The sequence below is a fragment of the Botryllus schlosseri genome, chromosome 4 (assembly GCF_051294905.1).
Source record: "Botryllus schlosseri isolate E-star chromosome 4, Bs_hap1, whole genome shotgun sequence".
Lineage (NCBI taxonomy): Eukaryota > Metazoa > Chordata > Ascidiacea > Stolidobranchia > Styelidae > Botryllus > Botryllus schlosseri.
The window spans coordinates 16,232,358-16,248,228 of NC_137239.1; the positions used below are offsets into that span (position 1 = coordinate 16,232,358).

The following is a 15,871-nucleotide window of genomic DNA, read 5'->3' on the forward strand; positions in this document are numbered from 1 at the left end:
GTATTGAATGCCATGCGGTGTAGTGATAAAGGTTAAATTGAGGCGAAAATTAGTCGGTGGTCTGAAATAGGTCAAGCGTTACACAATTTAGAATGCGAATTGAGCAAAACCTTATAAGTATATTCAAGCGAGTGGGGTATCATATGAAAGCTGGTTACAATGACAATTTTCCCTGGCTTTTTCATTTTGGTTTTTTGACTGTAAGGTGGGGCAATCGCAATCTCAAGAGTACACTGCATTTGGACATGGATATGCTTAAGTTCGAAATATGGTAAACCGATGGTTCCCATACTTTTCTGACTCAACACACCTTGTTAAGCTCAACTTATATTCATCACTATCCCTGAAGACTATATGTCAATTTCCAAGAACCCATTTGAAACCAAGAGCTTTTCCTTTGGGTATATATTAATGAGAATAGCTGCCCATTGCTTCCGCCGTTTACCCCTCCGGGTTTTCAACTTTGACATTCAGAGTTATATTTTTTTAACAAAGAGCAGAAACTCTACCGATAGTGCTCTGAATGTCAAAGTATGGAAATTCATTGGATTAGTCCGGAGTTCACTGGCAATGGACATTAAACAATTATCGATATGGACAGTTCAACGGGGGTATTTCGCCTTCAGCTAGTTCGTTGCGACTATGCATGTGAATGCGACCAGACTACATAAGTAATGGAAATGCAGCCGGGAATAGCAAAAAGTTTGGCCATTCGTGCTGTAGTTGCTGAAAAGTTTTGTCAGGTATCGTGCGCAGCTCATAGTTCAAAATAGAATGAAAGTGATGATCATAATTTTTGTTGTATTTGTATTTCTTCAATAACAAATTATTTCTTCTGTGGTAACTATGCTCGTCGCCCATGTTAGCACAGCGTTGTACTGACGTAGAGTTATCCAAACGCGGTTAATAAACTGCGTTGCCGAGGCCCCGGCGTTGCCTATTTTTATCTCGATATTGAAGCCCGCGGCCTCTCGGAAATTTGAAAAGTTCCCTGCGACCCGTTTTGAGTTGGCTACCCCCTGGGTCACCCATACTCCCGTCGTTAACCCGCAATTTTCCTCAAATAAACTTTATTATGTTCGAAATTAACTCCTCTATGCATGTACCAAATTTCAGAAGATTTGAGAATGTGGTGGTTCCAACTTTTGTTGTCCAGGTTGGGAATGGCCCATGTATTGTATAGCAGTACGATAATCAAATATGTATATAACCGTATATCGCGGACTCATCATAGACCTGATACAGAAAGGAAGGATTGTATCAGCCTGGCATTATCCAATTCACAGCTATTCAGCTATACGAAAGATAACAAACTATGGAATTGTTTGCAACTACATGTCCTATATAGCGTTGGAAAGACACATCAGGTCGGGGGAAGCACCGGCCACAGCGAGCTGCGAGCTGCTCTGTGGCCGGCCACAGAATGTTATGTGGATTTCACAGCTTTTCTGGAACTTGAAACAGTATTTTCCACATATTCTTGGTTCTTTGATTCCCTAATTGTTTCGTTCGGGTACTTTCATTGCGGTATTTAGTATTGAAAACAAGAAAACAGGTAAAATGACCGCATATTGACCGATCCAGTATCTCGATGGAACAGATTATGCATTCAAGGAGGTTTATAGTCGAGTCTACTTAAGCGTAAATCGAAAATCGGCAGTGAATTAAGACAAATTCCCAGTACAGTATTGTATTATTCATAAATTCATCAGGGCAATCCACGAAAGATTTTAAACTGCCCCTACAAACATCCATAAACTGCATGATCAAATATATATGTATTACTTATTCGCATCGCAGACTCATCATAAACGATAAACATGGTTGAAAAATGAAGGACATTATCATCATCATATTGTTCAATCGTAGGTTTGCATATTTACAAAATATAACTATAACTATACAATCGATTGCAACTGCACAATGCACATTGCACATCTTACGGTTGAAAATCAATATCAGAACGGGGGAAGCACCGGCCACAGCGAGCTCTAATCTGTTCTGTGGCCGGCCACAGAATCTCATGTGAATCTCACAGCTTTTGGGGAACTTATAGAGATTTTCTGACAGATATCTGGTAAACATTGTTTTTTCCAATTCTATGCAGTTGCATACGATTAGCTGTGACGATTGTCAGCCGAATATTTAGGTCTATTTCTATAAAAAAGATACAAATCAACACTTACCATTTACTAGTTTTGATGTCTTCATCGCTTCTAGCTTTCTATACCATTATTTCCTGTTTCATTTAGTGGATATCCCCCTTTTTAATGCATTCTTTGCATCATTTTTTGTGTTTTTAATTGATATATAGAGACTATATATTCCAGATCGTTATCATCTTCTTCCTATCGTTTCATTGTATCGCTATTCTTCTGGTATTTCGGGTGAAATGCATATAAACTGAGCTAAACTCTCGCTCTCACCTAGTTCTATTTACTGTACGCCCATAATAGAGCATGCATTTGACCACGATTGGGCCACATACAGTACTTATCATCGATACTAACTTGATATATTGCAGCCGGCCATGAAATTTGGCTATGGCCGGCCATGAAAATCACCATGGCCGGCCACAGAATAGCACTTTTCATGGCCGGCCACGGAATATCTGTGGCCGGCCACGAAATTATCCGTGGCCAGTAAGTGGCCACGGGAATGCTGAAAGTCCGTCTCTTTTTCGGTATGCAGCAACAAAATAACGCTACGCGGAATTATTTTTCCGCAAAAAGCCAAAGAGCAAGCGTCAAAAACTCAGTGTCGGTGACTTTAACAAAATCAATAGCGTGAAAAGGTGACCCAGTGAAAATGTAATTTTTGGCGGCATGGCCTGGGCGTCTGTGAACTGGGAAAGGATCTCCATTTTAAACGACATTGAATCAATCAATCGATCTATTTACATAGTTCAGGTAATGTTGTGCTTGGCTAGGGTCGTTGAACTTCGAGCTAGCAAGCCATTGCGTCATAGATAACATTGAGATGCATGCAGATAATCCACTCCATCGCTCATTATTAAAGATATGAAAGAGATACCCTTACTAGAATACTTTTACAGATGATTTTTCAAATTATTATTTTACATTTTGCGTAATACTTGATAAAAGTCGCACTTCAAAGTGACACGAAAAATAGAAAAGTCGCAATATAAAACAACTTGAAACATCATACTGCATATTTTCTGAGTATTTAGGAAGCTCCCGGAAGCTGTAAAAAGTTGCAAAAACTTGCCCTAGTAATTAGATAGGTATATAACGTAATTCCTTTGGCATATTACTAGGGATGGTGTGAACCTCTGAAAGGTTCAGGTTCGTGTGAACGCGAACCTTTTTGAAAGGTTCTGTGTGAACACGAACGTGAACCTCGTGACGTCACGTGACGTCATATTGCTAATTCTAACCCTATCTTTCAATGAAGTGATGGCGTATGCCCTATATTAATGTACACGATACCTAGTGAAGATTCGGTCCACATAATGCCACAATGCTGAAGTACATATCGGCGTTTTAAACGTCGCTAAATGTATCAACCGCGATAATCAAAGGATATGATAATTGCGTAAAATCAGTACATTCCGTCGCTTTGCCAACAATTTCGACGAGGACTTACCAAGGAATATAAGCTTACGCCTTAACGGTCTTAGCCAGACCGGACAATGTGTTCGGAGTCTGAGTATTGCTCCATTGATATTGAGCAGAATGTACAACGGGTTTCTATACTCGCTACCGATACCACAAACAACAACAAGTTATGCACCAGTAGCAAGCACCTTAATCGCACGGATTTGGTTTTAATGATACGGTAAAGATATGAAGTCCAGACTGACCCCGTACGTCCGTTCGATTTTTACATCATAAGACGATATCAATGTCATTGATTGGTTGAATAAGCATTATTCGCTGACTACGTATATCGCTCGTGATGTTGTATGATTGCGGGTCAAGCTCACAGCAGAGAGTCGCTAAATATTCACAAACGGAAAGCTGGATATGCCGAGAAAATTTTGCAACAAAGCAAGTAAAACTTTCAAGGTTGTCGAGATGCATGGTACATGCTCGTTTAGTGTTGATTTTTTATGCTGCCAGCACCATGCATGGAGTGGCCCGCAGATGAAATGCAATAAATTTGAGCCAAAGATTATAATGGAGTGAAAATTACAATTTACCAAAAGGTTCACAGTGCAGAACCTACCAAGGTTCTGTTGTGAACGCGAACTTCTAAATTTCCGAGGTTCACACACAGAACGCGAACGTGAACCTCACGTTCACACCATCCCTACATATTACCTCTTTCTACGCTTTACCGATACCTTACCCTAGCTACAGTATAAATACAATGCACACGACACAGTACATGTATTCATAAATAGCATTTACGGCAACCTGATACGGTTTTGCGAATAGCTTATTATATTATGTGTAGAGAGAAAATTAACGAATCTAGATGTACTACAATCGGCTGTTACTGTTATATATATTTGAAGAGCTTCTTGGAGGTACAGAACTTCAATATACAATTAAATAGTATATTCATATTGAAATGAACCCGAATATTTTCGGCTGACACTCGTCAGGGGTAATCGTCAGCAACTAGTAGAGAATTGGAAAGAACATTGTATATCAACAATCGTATCACAAAATATGACGTCACCAGCATGAAATTTCGAATGAGAGAGCGTTCAATGTACTATTTTTAGGTGATACACGAACTCCTTTTGTTGACAGAGTTTTGGTTGATGAATTTTGATAAAAGTTGATTCCAAGGCACACAAATGGAATTGTGAACGGCCTCGACCTACGATTCGAAATCGGTCGTCTCGATAATTATTCGCACAAATCGGATTATCCAACAGATGTTTGCCGATGGCAGAATTAATGGCCTTTGATGCTGATCGATCAAATCCTCGATCAAATCCTCGAATCGTAGGTCGAGGCCGTTCACAATTCCATTTGTGTGCCTTGGAATCAACTTTTATCGAAATTCATCAACCAAAACTCTGTCAACAAAAGGAGTTCGTGTATCACCTAAAAATAGTACATTGAACGCTCTCTCATTCGAAATTTCATGCTGGTGACGTCATATTTTGTGATACGATTGTTGATATACAATGTTCTTTCCAATTCTCTACTAGTTGCTGACGATTACCCCTGACGAGTGTCAGCCGAAAATATTCGGGTTCATTTCAATATGAATATACTATTTAATAGTTATATATATGAATTTCAGTTATTTTTACTGGGCATAATTAGATATTCAATCCATTGGCACAATGTTCTTTGAAGTATCGTCGCGTTCTGCCATCACTGTTTCATTCCTTATTACGTTGTTGACGGTCTCCATGACTGACAATTTGCAAGACTGAAACAGAAGATGGTATGTTTTCTAAATATTCGGCTTGTAATTATATTCATTAGAAAGACGGCTGTTTTGATCGATTTCTATGAGTCGAAATGAAAAATGAAGAGATTACATTTAATATGGGTAACAAGTAAATTTGGAGTGTGGAATATATGAATGGAGGTGAATTATTATGACTCACGTAAAGAAAAATCAACCACATCACACATCAAACTGCACATCTAACACATGACCACTATAGGGCTGTTCAAAAATAACTTTTTTCACGGATTTCAGCCATTCACTGATTAAATTGTCGGGTTACCCTAAAAAAGGATTCACACCAAATTTTGTTCAATTCTACTAAGTATAAGACTCCTCAGATCCAATTAAAAACTTTAATTTATTAGGGAAAATTAAAAAGAAATTCATATTTTTCTGTCAACCCCATGAAATTGTTGAGATGTCTTCAAAGACGACGCAAAACAAATTTGACTCATGTTTTAAACAAAGTATTTGAAACACCGTTTGTTTTAAATGCAACAAAATCCAGGGTTGTGATGACTCGAGTCATGACTCGACTCGAGTCAGACTCGAGTCACGTTTTTTGTGACTCGACTTGACTCGAGTCATTTTCTTGAAATGGAAAAATGACTCGACTCGACTCGAGTCAATATTTTGATTGACTCGACTTGTACTCGAGTCATTACGCATGACTCGATCCAAGTGTTTGACTCGGCTTATTTTATATGACTTGAAGATGAAGAAATTTGGAAATCGTAATGGTTAGATCAATGCATCTGACGAATTCTGCCGACATCGCTATTTGTCATCACTGCTTATGTTGCACTCGTCTGATATCAGATATGCCGCCGTAAAAAGAACATACAATGGTACATAGTAGCAATGCATATTGAATTGTACAAAATCATCCTATGAGAGGTAATAGATCCTCCGCAATCTAAGTACTCAAGACTTTTCAATTATACAAGCAATCAGTCGAAGCAACGTTTACTTAGAGCCAATGAAATGACTCAGATGGTCAAGTACTTGGAAGAGACTGTAAGCACATGAGTAGATTTGAAGGTAGTGATTCTTTGCATTTTTGAGCGACTAGAAAGAATGAGTATCCAATGCTCTTCAGTGTGGTTCAAAGATGCTTGGCAATTCCTGCATCTAGTGCGCCAGTGAAACGTGTATTCAGTAGATGTGGATTTATTTTAAGGCCATGCCGCTTTAACATATCCGAGGATTTCCTTTCCACTTTAGTATTTTTGAAATGTAACTCATTGATTTGATCTGCTGTCTGTGAAAACACTCAATACCCCCCGTCCATTTGGCGTTTTGTTAGGTATGCGCATTGTGCACGTGAGTACTAATGAATGGCTAATGTTGTGTGATGTTTGTACAATAGGGCTGTTCAAAAATTACTCCTTTTTTATTCTATTTGGCAGCTTTGATGAAATTAATATGTTGCATAATAAGAACGCCGAATCTGGCTTAATTTTGAAAAGTAGAATCAATGATATGAGAGGAGAAAATTTTGAATTTCAAAATAAATGGAGTATTTTTAGAGGGAAATTCTTTCATATAATATAACTACATACTATAGTAGTAAGCCGACTATTTTTTCATATCCAAAATATTCCACTCTAATAACTTCGCTTCTTCTTGTTGGAATTGAGCCAAATTTGCTATGAATCATATTTTTACACAATCTAACAATCTCATGAGGTAGCCGGTAAAATTCGAAAGTCTCTATTTGTAATTATTTCAAAACATTTATCTCATAGCATTGCTTTCTACAGGTTTGAATTGAGCCAAATTAAAGTACTTTTAGGCAATCTAACAATTTTAACAAGTCATCTCCTTCTTAAGATTTTGTCCTTTTTTGAGAATATTTGGTAAATGTAGGGCAAATTCGACTAAGATACAGTAAATCAGCACTGAAGTAAAGCTCCAGCGGCTATTTCGGGAGCTGAGCAGGATCGTTGACCTATTCTTTAGTCAACCTTTTTTTTAGGCAACCACCTGATAGCGTGAAAGAAAAACTGTACCTCTACAGAAACATACATCTGTTGATTCTCTATCAGCTGGTATCTAGACGTGAATTCGTTGGTTCTCTATCGGATAGTATATGTAGACATGAATTCGTTGATTCTCTATAAGCTATTTGTGAGCTGTCGTCGATGTGCTCGTAATAAAAACTGAATGCTTGTATTTGTGATGTATCAGACTGACAAGACATATATTTGATTTTTATATTTTAGGATTAGTAAAGTTATCATATTGGCGGTATGTCTCGTCTATCTGTAGCATCGGTAAATGAGGCCAGGAACTGTCCGTTATCTGCCTAAATAAACATGTGCCAAGACTCAGATAGGGACAAAATAACAATGTTTGGCAAGCAAGGAATTCGATATCACCCAAGCAGGATTGAAAACATAAGTCGAACATGACTTCAATACTGTGACTTGGACTCGGACTCGAGTCATAACACTATGACTTGGACTTGACCCTTTAAACGGTGACTTGGACTCGGACTCGACTCGGTGATGAATTGAAAATGACTCGACTTGACTCGAGTCAAAACCACAAAACTAAGATGGACTCGTGACTCGGAACAGTGTGACTTGGTTACAACCCTGACAAAATCATTTCGAACTACTACCAGAACTGGACCGGATCGTGTATTAGTTGATTCGAATACGAATTGAATATTAGGCTTCAAGTCGGGTCAAATATTCGAGTGCCACTCATTATGACGCTATAGCTTTATGCATGGCCTGGAAAGTTCAAATATGTACCATTTATGCAGCTGCAAATGAAATTATCTCAGTTACTGTACATTCAAGACAATTTGGTATTTTTCGGTCACATATATCACATACAGCTTTTATGGCAATGCTGCGGCCCAATCATATTTCGAACAAATGTCGTTTCTGCCAACGTATGCAGAGTTTCGTAACAGGTTTTGCATGCTTCCGCCGCGAAAATTTGGTATCGAAACTTTAATTTACCGTTGATAAAATAACGGACTGTGTCCAGGAGCATATAATTCCAGTACTCGAAACATTCACATCTCACTAATAGCCTCGAATCGGTAAAACTAATACTAGATGCGGGATTCAGTATGACTATAGCTTCGTTTTATGATATGGAAGAGACAAGCATTATCCACAGCAGTGGTTCCCAACCGCGGCCCTCAGAACCGCATGGGGGTAGCCTTCTTGCGACTCTGATCGACATCTATATATGACAGTTGCTGTTTATTTCTATACATAGTTATACTCAATTCCTGTATATAAATGCTAAAATAAGGCATATTAGTAATGTCTAAAGCTGATTAAGACCGCTTTTGAAACCGAGAAAGGGAATTATTGCAGACTAGCGTCACTGCGTCAGACGCAGAAAAGGATACATCTTGAGTTCTGCTGGTCATAGACCTTTATATAGCGTGTCTGCAAATAGTAACTTTCGGCACAATTTTACTAATATCAATCCAATATTACTCAGTATAATCCTCCACAAACTTGTGCACTAAGGGCTGGAATGTATGAAGTGCTATCACATAACGACATAATAGTATGTTGTAGTAATGATATGCATTTTCAGTTTATTTCAATGTATAGCACTCGCCAATCTAGATATATCAATGCTACAATAACCGATATAGAATCTATGAAGTCTAAGTGTATTGTGCATGCTTTTGAATTAGCTGGTTGGTGAGATCGAAAGGTAGGCTAGCTACTAAATTTTCGTTATAAGTAGCATATTCAAGTGTTTTCATGCGGCTCCATACGTACTCTGAAGTTTGAAATGCGGCTCCGACATACAAAAAGGTTGAGAACCACTTGATCCACAGTGTGCAGTTAACCTCGTTACTTGCACTTTTAGTCAGAGGGGGTTAGAAAGAAACACATATAAAAGTACTCCAAGTAGGGTTTGCCTACTATAGTATTACTTACTCAAGTGGGTATGATTTAAGCTACTTCTACTTCTGCATAATAGCCTCTACTGTATAATTTCCAGGCAAACTGAGCATATAATACTTACTGTTTCGTTACTTAGTAACCGCTACATCTATTTGCACTTGCGTAGAAATGTAAGTTGTTACTTCTACTTCTACTTCAGCACCAAGTATGGCTATACTTTAGTAACCTCTTCTTGTACTTCAACCTCCATCTGTGATTCCGTGATTCTTTCTGTTTCCATGCGACTCCGGTATTAAGCGCCTGCTGTTGTTTGTTGACATGAATAACGAAGATAAATGAGCGGTATATTTCCGCTGCCTCCGAAAAGTTTTCCACGTAGGTGACGGGCAGAAACAGCCTGGGTTTACACGCAATAGGACGTTGTGTATTTTTGTCCTTGCTATTTTGCGGCATATACACCGACTCATGATATACGTACAGACGATCTGTGCATGCATATGCATATCATGAGTGCATGATGTGCTTGTGCATATACCGCTGGACAAGGGAGGTACAGATATAGCCTTCTACGGCATTTAAGTCTTGCACCATCCCTGCATGCTATCCCAGTAATCAGGGTTGCAATACCGTCCTTATTTCTAAGATTTGTCCTTATTTTGAAAGGCCGAGTCTTAGAAAACTCAACCGTCCTTCTTTTCAAGAAATGTCCTTATTTTCGACTCGCGTCCTTGTTTTGTCTTATTTCCGACAACTACAGAACTTCGATCGTTTTCGCCTGGTATATCCGTGTTGCATGATATACCAAAATTATGCTTTTGTGTCGTGATTTTATGACACCATAAATGAAAGGAACTCCTGTGGTGTACACACCACATGATTTGACTTCTAAGTGGTGATGATAGATATGGCGGCAGTGAGTGGTATAGTAGTTCGGCTGTACCAAGCTATCGCACGTCGTTTTAGCAATAAACAGCAGTACCAGGTTTCTGCTGTTCAGTCTACATCCGAATAAGCTGTGGGGAAGGCCGCATTTATTGCGTTGTGAACAAGGGAGCACTGCAGTCGACAGTTTGGTTAAAAAGTAGTAAAGCTATAAATCATTGAGAAAAATTTATCTAAATTATATTGCACATGTAGCTTCGGCTACTAATAAGGCTAAATTGGATTAGTTATAATGAGCAAGCGTAAAAACGTTTTTCGTGAGTCCCAATGTTCCCTCTAATTTTGAGGAGTCTGCGCACACTCACCAACACACTGCGCAGACCATTGGACAACAGTGCGTAACGACTAAAAAAAGGTCATCACTTCGGATTTTTTTGCGCAACTTAGATTTTCTGTGCGCAGAGACCGTGTCAGCACTGCGCATTTGCGCACGTGCGCAGCTTAGAGGGAACATTGTATAATCGTGACGATTATGAGAGCTTTCAAAGGTATCAAACGAAGCTTGAACGGCAAGTGTTTCGCACATTGCAATATTTACAATTATGTAGGGTTACCATACGTCCTCTTTTAAGAGGATTTGTCCTCTTTTTTGACTTTTTTAAAAGTGTCCTCGTAGGACACCCAAATGTCCTCTTTTTTGAGATTTTGTCCTCTTTTTTGTTTAAATGTAGGGTAGAATTCGAGTGAGATACACAAAATCGGCACTGAAGTAACGCTCCGGCGGCTATTTCGGAAGCGAAGCCGGAAAGCTGACCTTTTTCCCAAGATTTACCTCCGGTATTGCAATTTTGAAAAAGTGTCATCTTTTCAGATTTCCAAAATATGGTATTGTGATATTAACCTGGAATCCACAGGAAACAGCGCTTTTTCAACTAACACAGAGCATGTACGAAAACGCTTTTATAATGCTTATTAAACTTTTCGACTGTCCTTATTTTTGGGTCCTTGTCGATTGCAACCCTGCCGGTAATGCAGCGTCAAGCGGAGAAGTCATGGATACCGGAGTTACTAATCAGGTCTTTGGTCTGACCCGGCCGGGGATTGAATCCACGACCTACCGATCAAGAAGCCTGACGCTCCACCATTACGCTATATATATTCCAAACGTTTCTGTTGTTTACTCGCCTCTGGGCTGGACATGGTCTTTTTCCAGTTGCGTTCGACACAGACGACCGCGAAATGAGTAAGGAAGTAGCCGAATGCGAGTCCCACCACAACGGAAATGAAAAGCCAATAGTTGTACGTCATCACGATCAGCATCAACATGTAGCTGGTGAAAACCTACAACGAATTTTCATAACGTAAACTGGACGACCTGAATCGACCCGAATCAGACAATACACATCTCAGAAGTGTGTTTACACGGCGAAGTTTCGTTACTTGACAACTTGTTGCGTAATACTTCTCATTGAGATTCGTGATGAGGATTCGTGACTAACGTAACGCAGAGTGTAGTCTCCTTTTGAATCTTCATTTTATAATATCATAGTAATTGTATTGCCACAACCGAGCGAGATAGTGTAATGGTTATGCGTCCGGCTTCTCGAGCGGTCGTGGGTTCGATCCCCGGCCGGGTCATACCAAAGACTCGAAAATTGGTATTCGCAGCTATCCTGCTAGGCGCTCAGCAATCACGGATAGCATGGAGGAGAAAAAAAAACGGGGGCGCAGACTAGATGACCTCATGGGGCCGTATCGCAACTCCGTCGTCAAACCATCTCGATGGTGCAGGCGAAAAAGAATATCATATCTCTCTCTCTCTCCCTCGCGAATTCGATGTATACCGGCATCGCACGCTGCGTAGTCTTGGATTGCACCATATGTTGGTTGATCAAGAGAATAGCAGACATGACTTATATGACAATCTAGTTTTTAAATACACATTGTCTTCCTGATCTACGCCGAGAAATGGGCCGCCTTGAAGTGACATTCCAATTACAAATCCAAATTTGACTCAACGCTTCGCTATCAACGTCCAAATTGATAAGGTGTCCGGTCAACATCGAGAAAACCATTACCAAGAATGCCTTTACCGACAATGGACATTATCGAGAATCGACACTACAGAGAATGAACACCATCGAGAATAGACATTACCGAGAATGTAATGTTTGGAATGCCGGCAAGTAGCTTTCTAATACTGCCGTTAAAATGTAGGCGTGCAGTGCAACCTTTGTTCTACCGCTGGATTGAGAAGTCGCTCAATATTTAGATTTTTTGAGATTGATATCAATAATTAGAAATTCTGAGCTATTTACGATGAATTGCGCTACCACGGGATGATTAGTAGCCTACGAGTTTATATGGCGCCCACGACGAATCCCATGTGGTGAGTTCGAATGAGTACTACCATAACGTCATGAATTTTTGATTGTGACGTAACAATCGATTGTCTAGTATGGCTCTTTGGAAGTTAAAATGGAAAATATAGGGTTAACATGGCTCTTCAGATGACAAAGGTTCCCGACCACTGGTATAGGCTAATATGCAACATAAGTCTTGACGAACTTTTTTTCGTAATAATTGACAAGTCACAGGAACCGCGAAGGGTGATATTGCACTTTCACAATGATAACGATTCGTTTACCTCATGCATACGGAACAAAAAGTGCGAACAGAAAAAACAAAGAGACCGAGTCATATCCAATGTTTAATAACAGGTAGCCTAAGTGTGACTCGTAACGTGTTAAAGTTAATGTCACATCTTGAGAAAACATGACGCGCTGAACGAGCAAAGTGCACCATTCTCGATGACGAACATACGCGCTAGTACATATCTCCGATATGAGTTTTGTTTGGTACTTGTGTTAGTAATACATATCGAAATATGAATGGAAATCTAGTATGATTTACCTGTATCAGGAATATAACACTGTTCAAAAGGTGCATGAACCAAAAGTGTCTGGAATTGCGATGCGAATCGGTTGACCGACTCGAATATTCGTCAGGAGCCACGGCAATCTGCGAGGGTAATTATTAGTTGAAACAGATTAATCACACGATATAAAAAGGATACCATGCCTGTGATTGATGGTAGCGTTTATTATCCTTGAAATAAGATTCAGTGAGCATGTAGCGAAACCGTTTTATCAATTCATAGATGATTCCCATTATAGCAACACCGACACACGAACCAGCCAATGCTGTGATAAAAAAGGGCTTAGTAACTAATTAAGATATGGTAGTACATGTGGCGATTGGTCCCATCCTCTATAAACGACTACACGCCACACAGGAGATCTCGCAGCCACTGGGACTATCGAAAAGGGAATCACCTATACTGATACGGCACGTTGAAAAGAATCTCGGCGATGTATAACATGTGGAGCGACGGAGTCGGTGGAGTATTTCCTACTTCAATGCAGCTTACTCGGTACAACTCGCAGCGAAATTATTTGAAATATTTTAGCACAACGGAACCATGTCCCTATAGACATTGTATCGCTACTCTCAGCAAACCCTACATTATGTTACCAGTGATTGAATATGGATTCCTAACTGAGAAGCAACTATAATGCTGTAAAATAACTCTGTGCACGGAAATCGCACATAATTACAACACTTAGGCTTAGTGGACAAGGTCATAGTTAATAAGCACCATAATCCTCCATATACCTACATATATAGCCTACATGTTGCGATTGCAGAACTATTGAAGTAGCAAAATATGTACCGCCAGTGCCCAAATATTTATGAAAATAAATAGATTTATAGGATTAACTTCGGCATTTATTGCTAATATAGCAAGAGTATGATACATCGCCGAGATCAAGGATTAAGGATTTGAATATATTCTTCGATATGAAGCGTCATTGACTCATTGCCACTGTCAGAAGAAGAAAGAAGTTTATCGCAAGCAATTTACTGTCTTTGTGGGGTACGTAATTGCCTATATATCGGAGGTTCACAAATTGGGCGCAGCGAAGACACATGAAAGTTATTGCAAATTTCACTGTCCTCCTGGAAATAGCAGATTCACCAAGACGACGTCGAGCAGGACAAATCAAAAGACACGGTATTTTTTGTGTACCAACGGCAGTTCTATTAAAATCAGGGGCAAGTAGCCGGTCGCCGAGTAAAAGAAAACTGTGGCCGTGAGCATGCAATTCAAATGACCGTGCATCCAGGATCCAGAATGAAATGTAGCAGAGTCATGAAAATTCTACGTTCCTTGAAAATCTCTAGAAATGATCGTGAGTATTTCCTACTTCTCAAATCTCTGCCAATCACCAAGCCTATACCAGCCGCGAGATTAATGATTGCGCCCTTTATTGCGTTCAGGGGCATGGAATGGAAGTCAAGTTGCATTTCTATGCCGATAAAATCGTTTGGAAAGCGCTACAATACAAATTATAGTTTCGTATATGTTATATTCGAATCACCCAAGCAAAGCAAATTCTAGATCTTATGAATCTATGTTACTCACTTGAAGCATCAGATATCGTCCAGCCTTTGAACACAACAATTACCGGCATGCTGTTGCTGAAATACATCGGCATTGACATCATTCCATCGCCTGAGCTGTTCATGACCATTATGATCCTATCTCCTCGAGGCAAATGCGATTAATTATCACAACGTCAGTGGTGGAGATAAATCTCGTATGTTTCCTTGTTTCCAAAGATGTAGGCTAATAAACTCACCGACCGAGTGCGGAATAGTAGCAATCATTGACAACGTCATTGCCGCTGCGATCGTAAATACGATATCTATTTGCTATGACACACCTTGACGACCACAGCTAAATGAACTGGTGTCTAGTTTTGATTACAGACCGCATGTACGCAATATACATTTTGGATATTGGCACTGATCCGAAGAGATATCTCACTTATGTTATAACCTAAACTAGGTATACTATTCCCATAAGTGACTGGAGTGTCATAATTGACCTGAGTCGAAATTCATTTCTTGAAATGTTCACTTCTTCGTAATCATTTTGGTATATACGCCCTAATATGCGGAAGATTTTTACTTGTCAGCTGATGATTAATTGTTTTCTCCGTAATTATAAATTTCTCGAAAATAAATGATTGTCTGGACATTGGACAAATTATTCAATTCGACATTAGACCAGTGGTTCTTAACCGGTGTTTCGTGTACCACCAGGGGCTCCCTGAACCAGTACCAGGGTTGCCCTGGACGTCATGACTCACGCAGCTCATACACATGATTTGTGTTGACAAGCCTCTCTTGCCTATCATTACTTGGAGGCAATTTGACCCGATCAGTAGTCGAATTGTGACTGTATTGGTTATACGTCGTATGCAGTGGCGCACGCATAGGAGGTTTGGGGCCGAAATCGATATACCTTGCTTTTAAAATGTCAATTCCGCCTTTCATATTTATTAGCTTATTTGTAATTAGGCAGTAGGTCTCACAGTGTTGTGTTTCGACCCACGAACATGCCAAGAAACCGCATGACTACTTACTCAACCCCAACGTTTTTCTCTCCACGCTACCTTGTAGTGCTGGCCGCCGGCGGGCTACTAGATATGTAAGTCATTGAAATTGCCTTCGACTCAACATCACCAAGTATCAAATTAGATCGCTACCCATAGGTCTTAAACCGGCTTCAACGGTACATATTAAAGGCATCATAGTTAGTTTCATATGCATTACGCACTGTGCCTGCAAGTCTGAAGACCGCATAGAGCAGA

The 15,871-nt window shown here is 39.7% G+C and overlaps 1 protein-coding gene across 1 annotated transcript; it reads right to left on the reverse strand.

Annotated features, from left to right (window-relative positions):
• Positions 1-4,335: 4,335 nt before the first annotated feature.
• Positions 4,336-15,871, reverse strand: LOC145438218 (protein SLC31A2-like). The gene is made up of 4 exons (XM_080315611.1): positions 14,638-15,871; positions 13,065-13,172; positions 11,337-11,492; positions 4,336-5,355 (listed from the first exon to the last, which is right to left on the reverse strand). The coding sequence occupies exons 1-4, from the start codon at positions 14,644-14,646 to the stop codon at positions 5,251-5,253; spliced, it is 378 nt and encodes a 125-aa protein (XP_080171737.1). The 5' UTR covers positions 14,647-15,871; the 3' UTR covers positions 4,336-5,250.

Coding starts and splice junctions, on each gene's coding strand:
- LOC145438218 (XM_080315611.1), bottom strand. Junction 11,493..13,064: donor GTGTTATATTCCTGATACAG/GTAAATCATACT, acceptor AATTCGTTGTAG/GTTTTCACCAGCTACATGTT. Junction 5,356..11,336: donor AGACCATGTCCAGCCCAGAG/GCGAGTAAACAA, acceptor CTTCTGTTTCAG/TCTTGCAAATTGTCAGTCAT.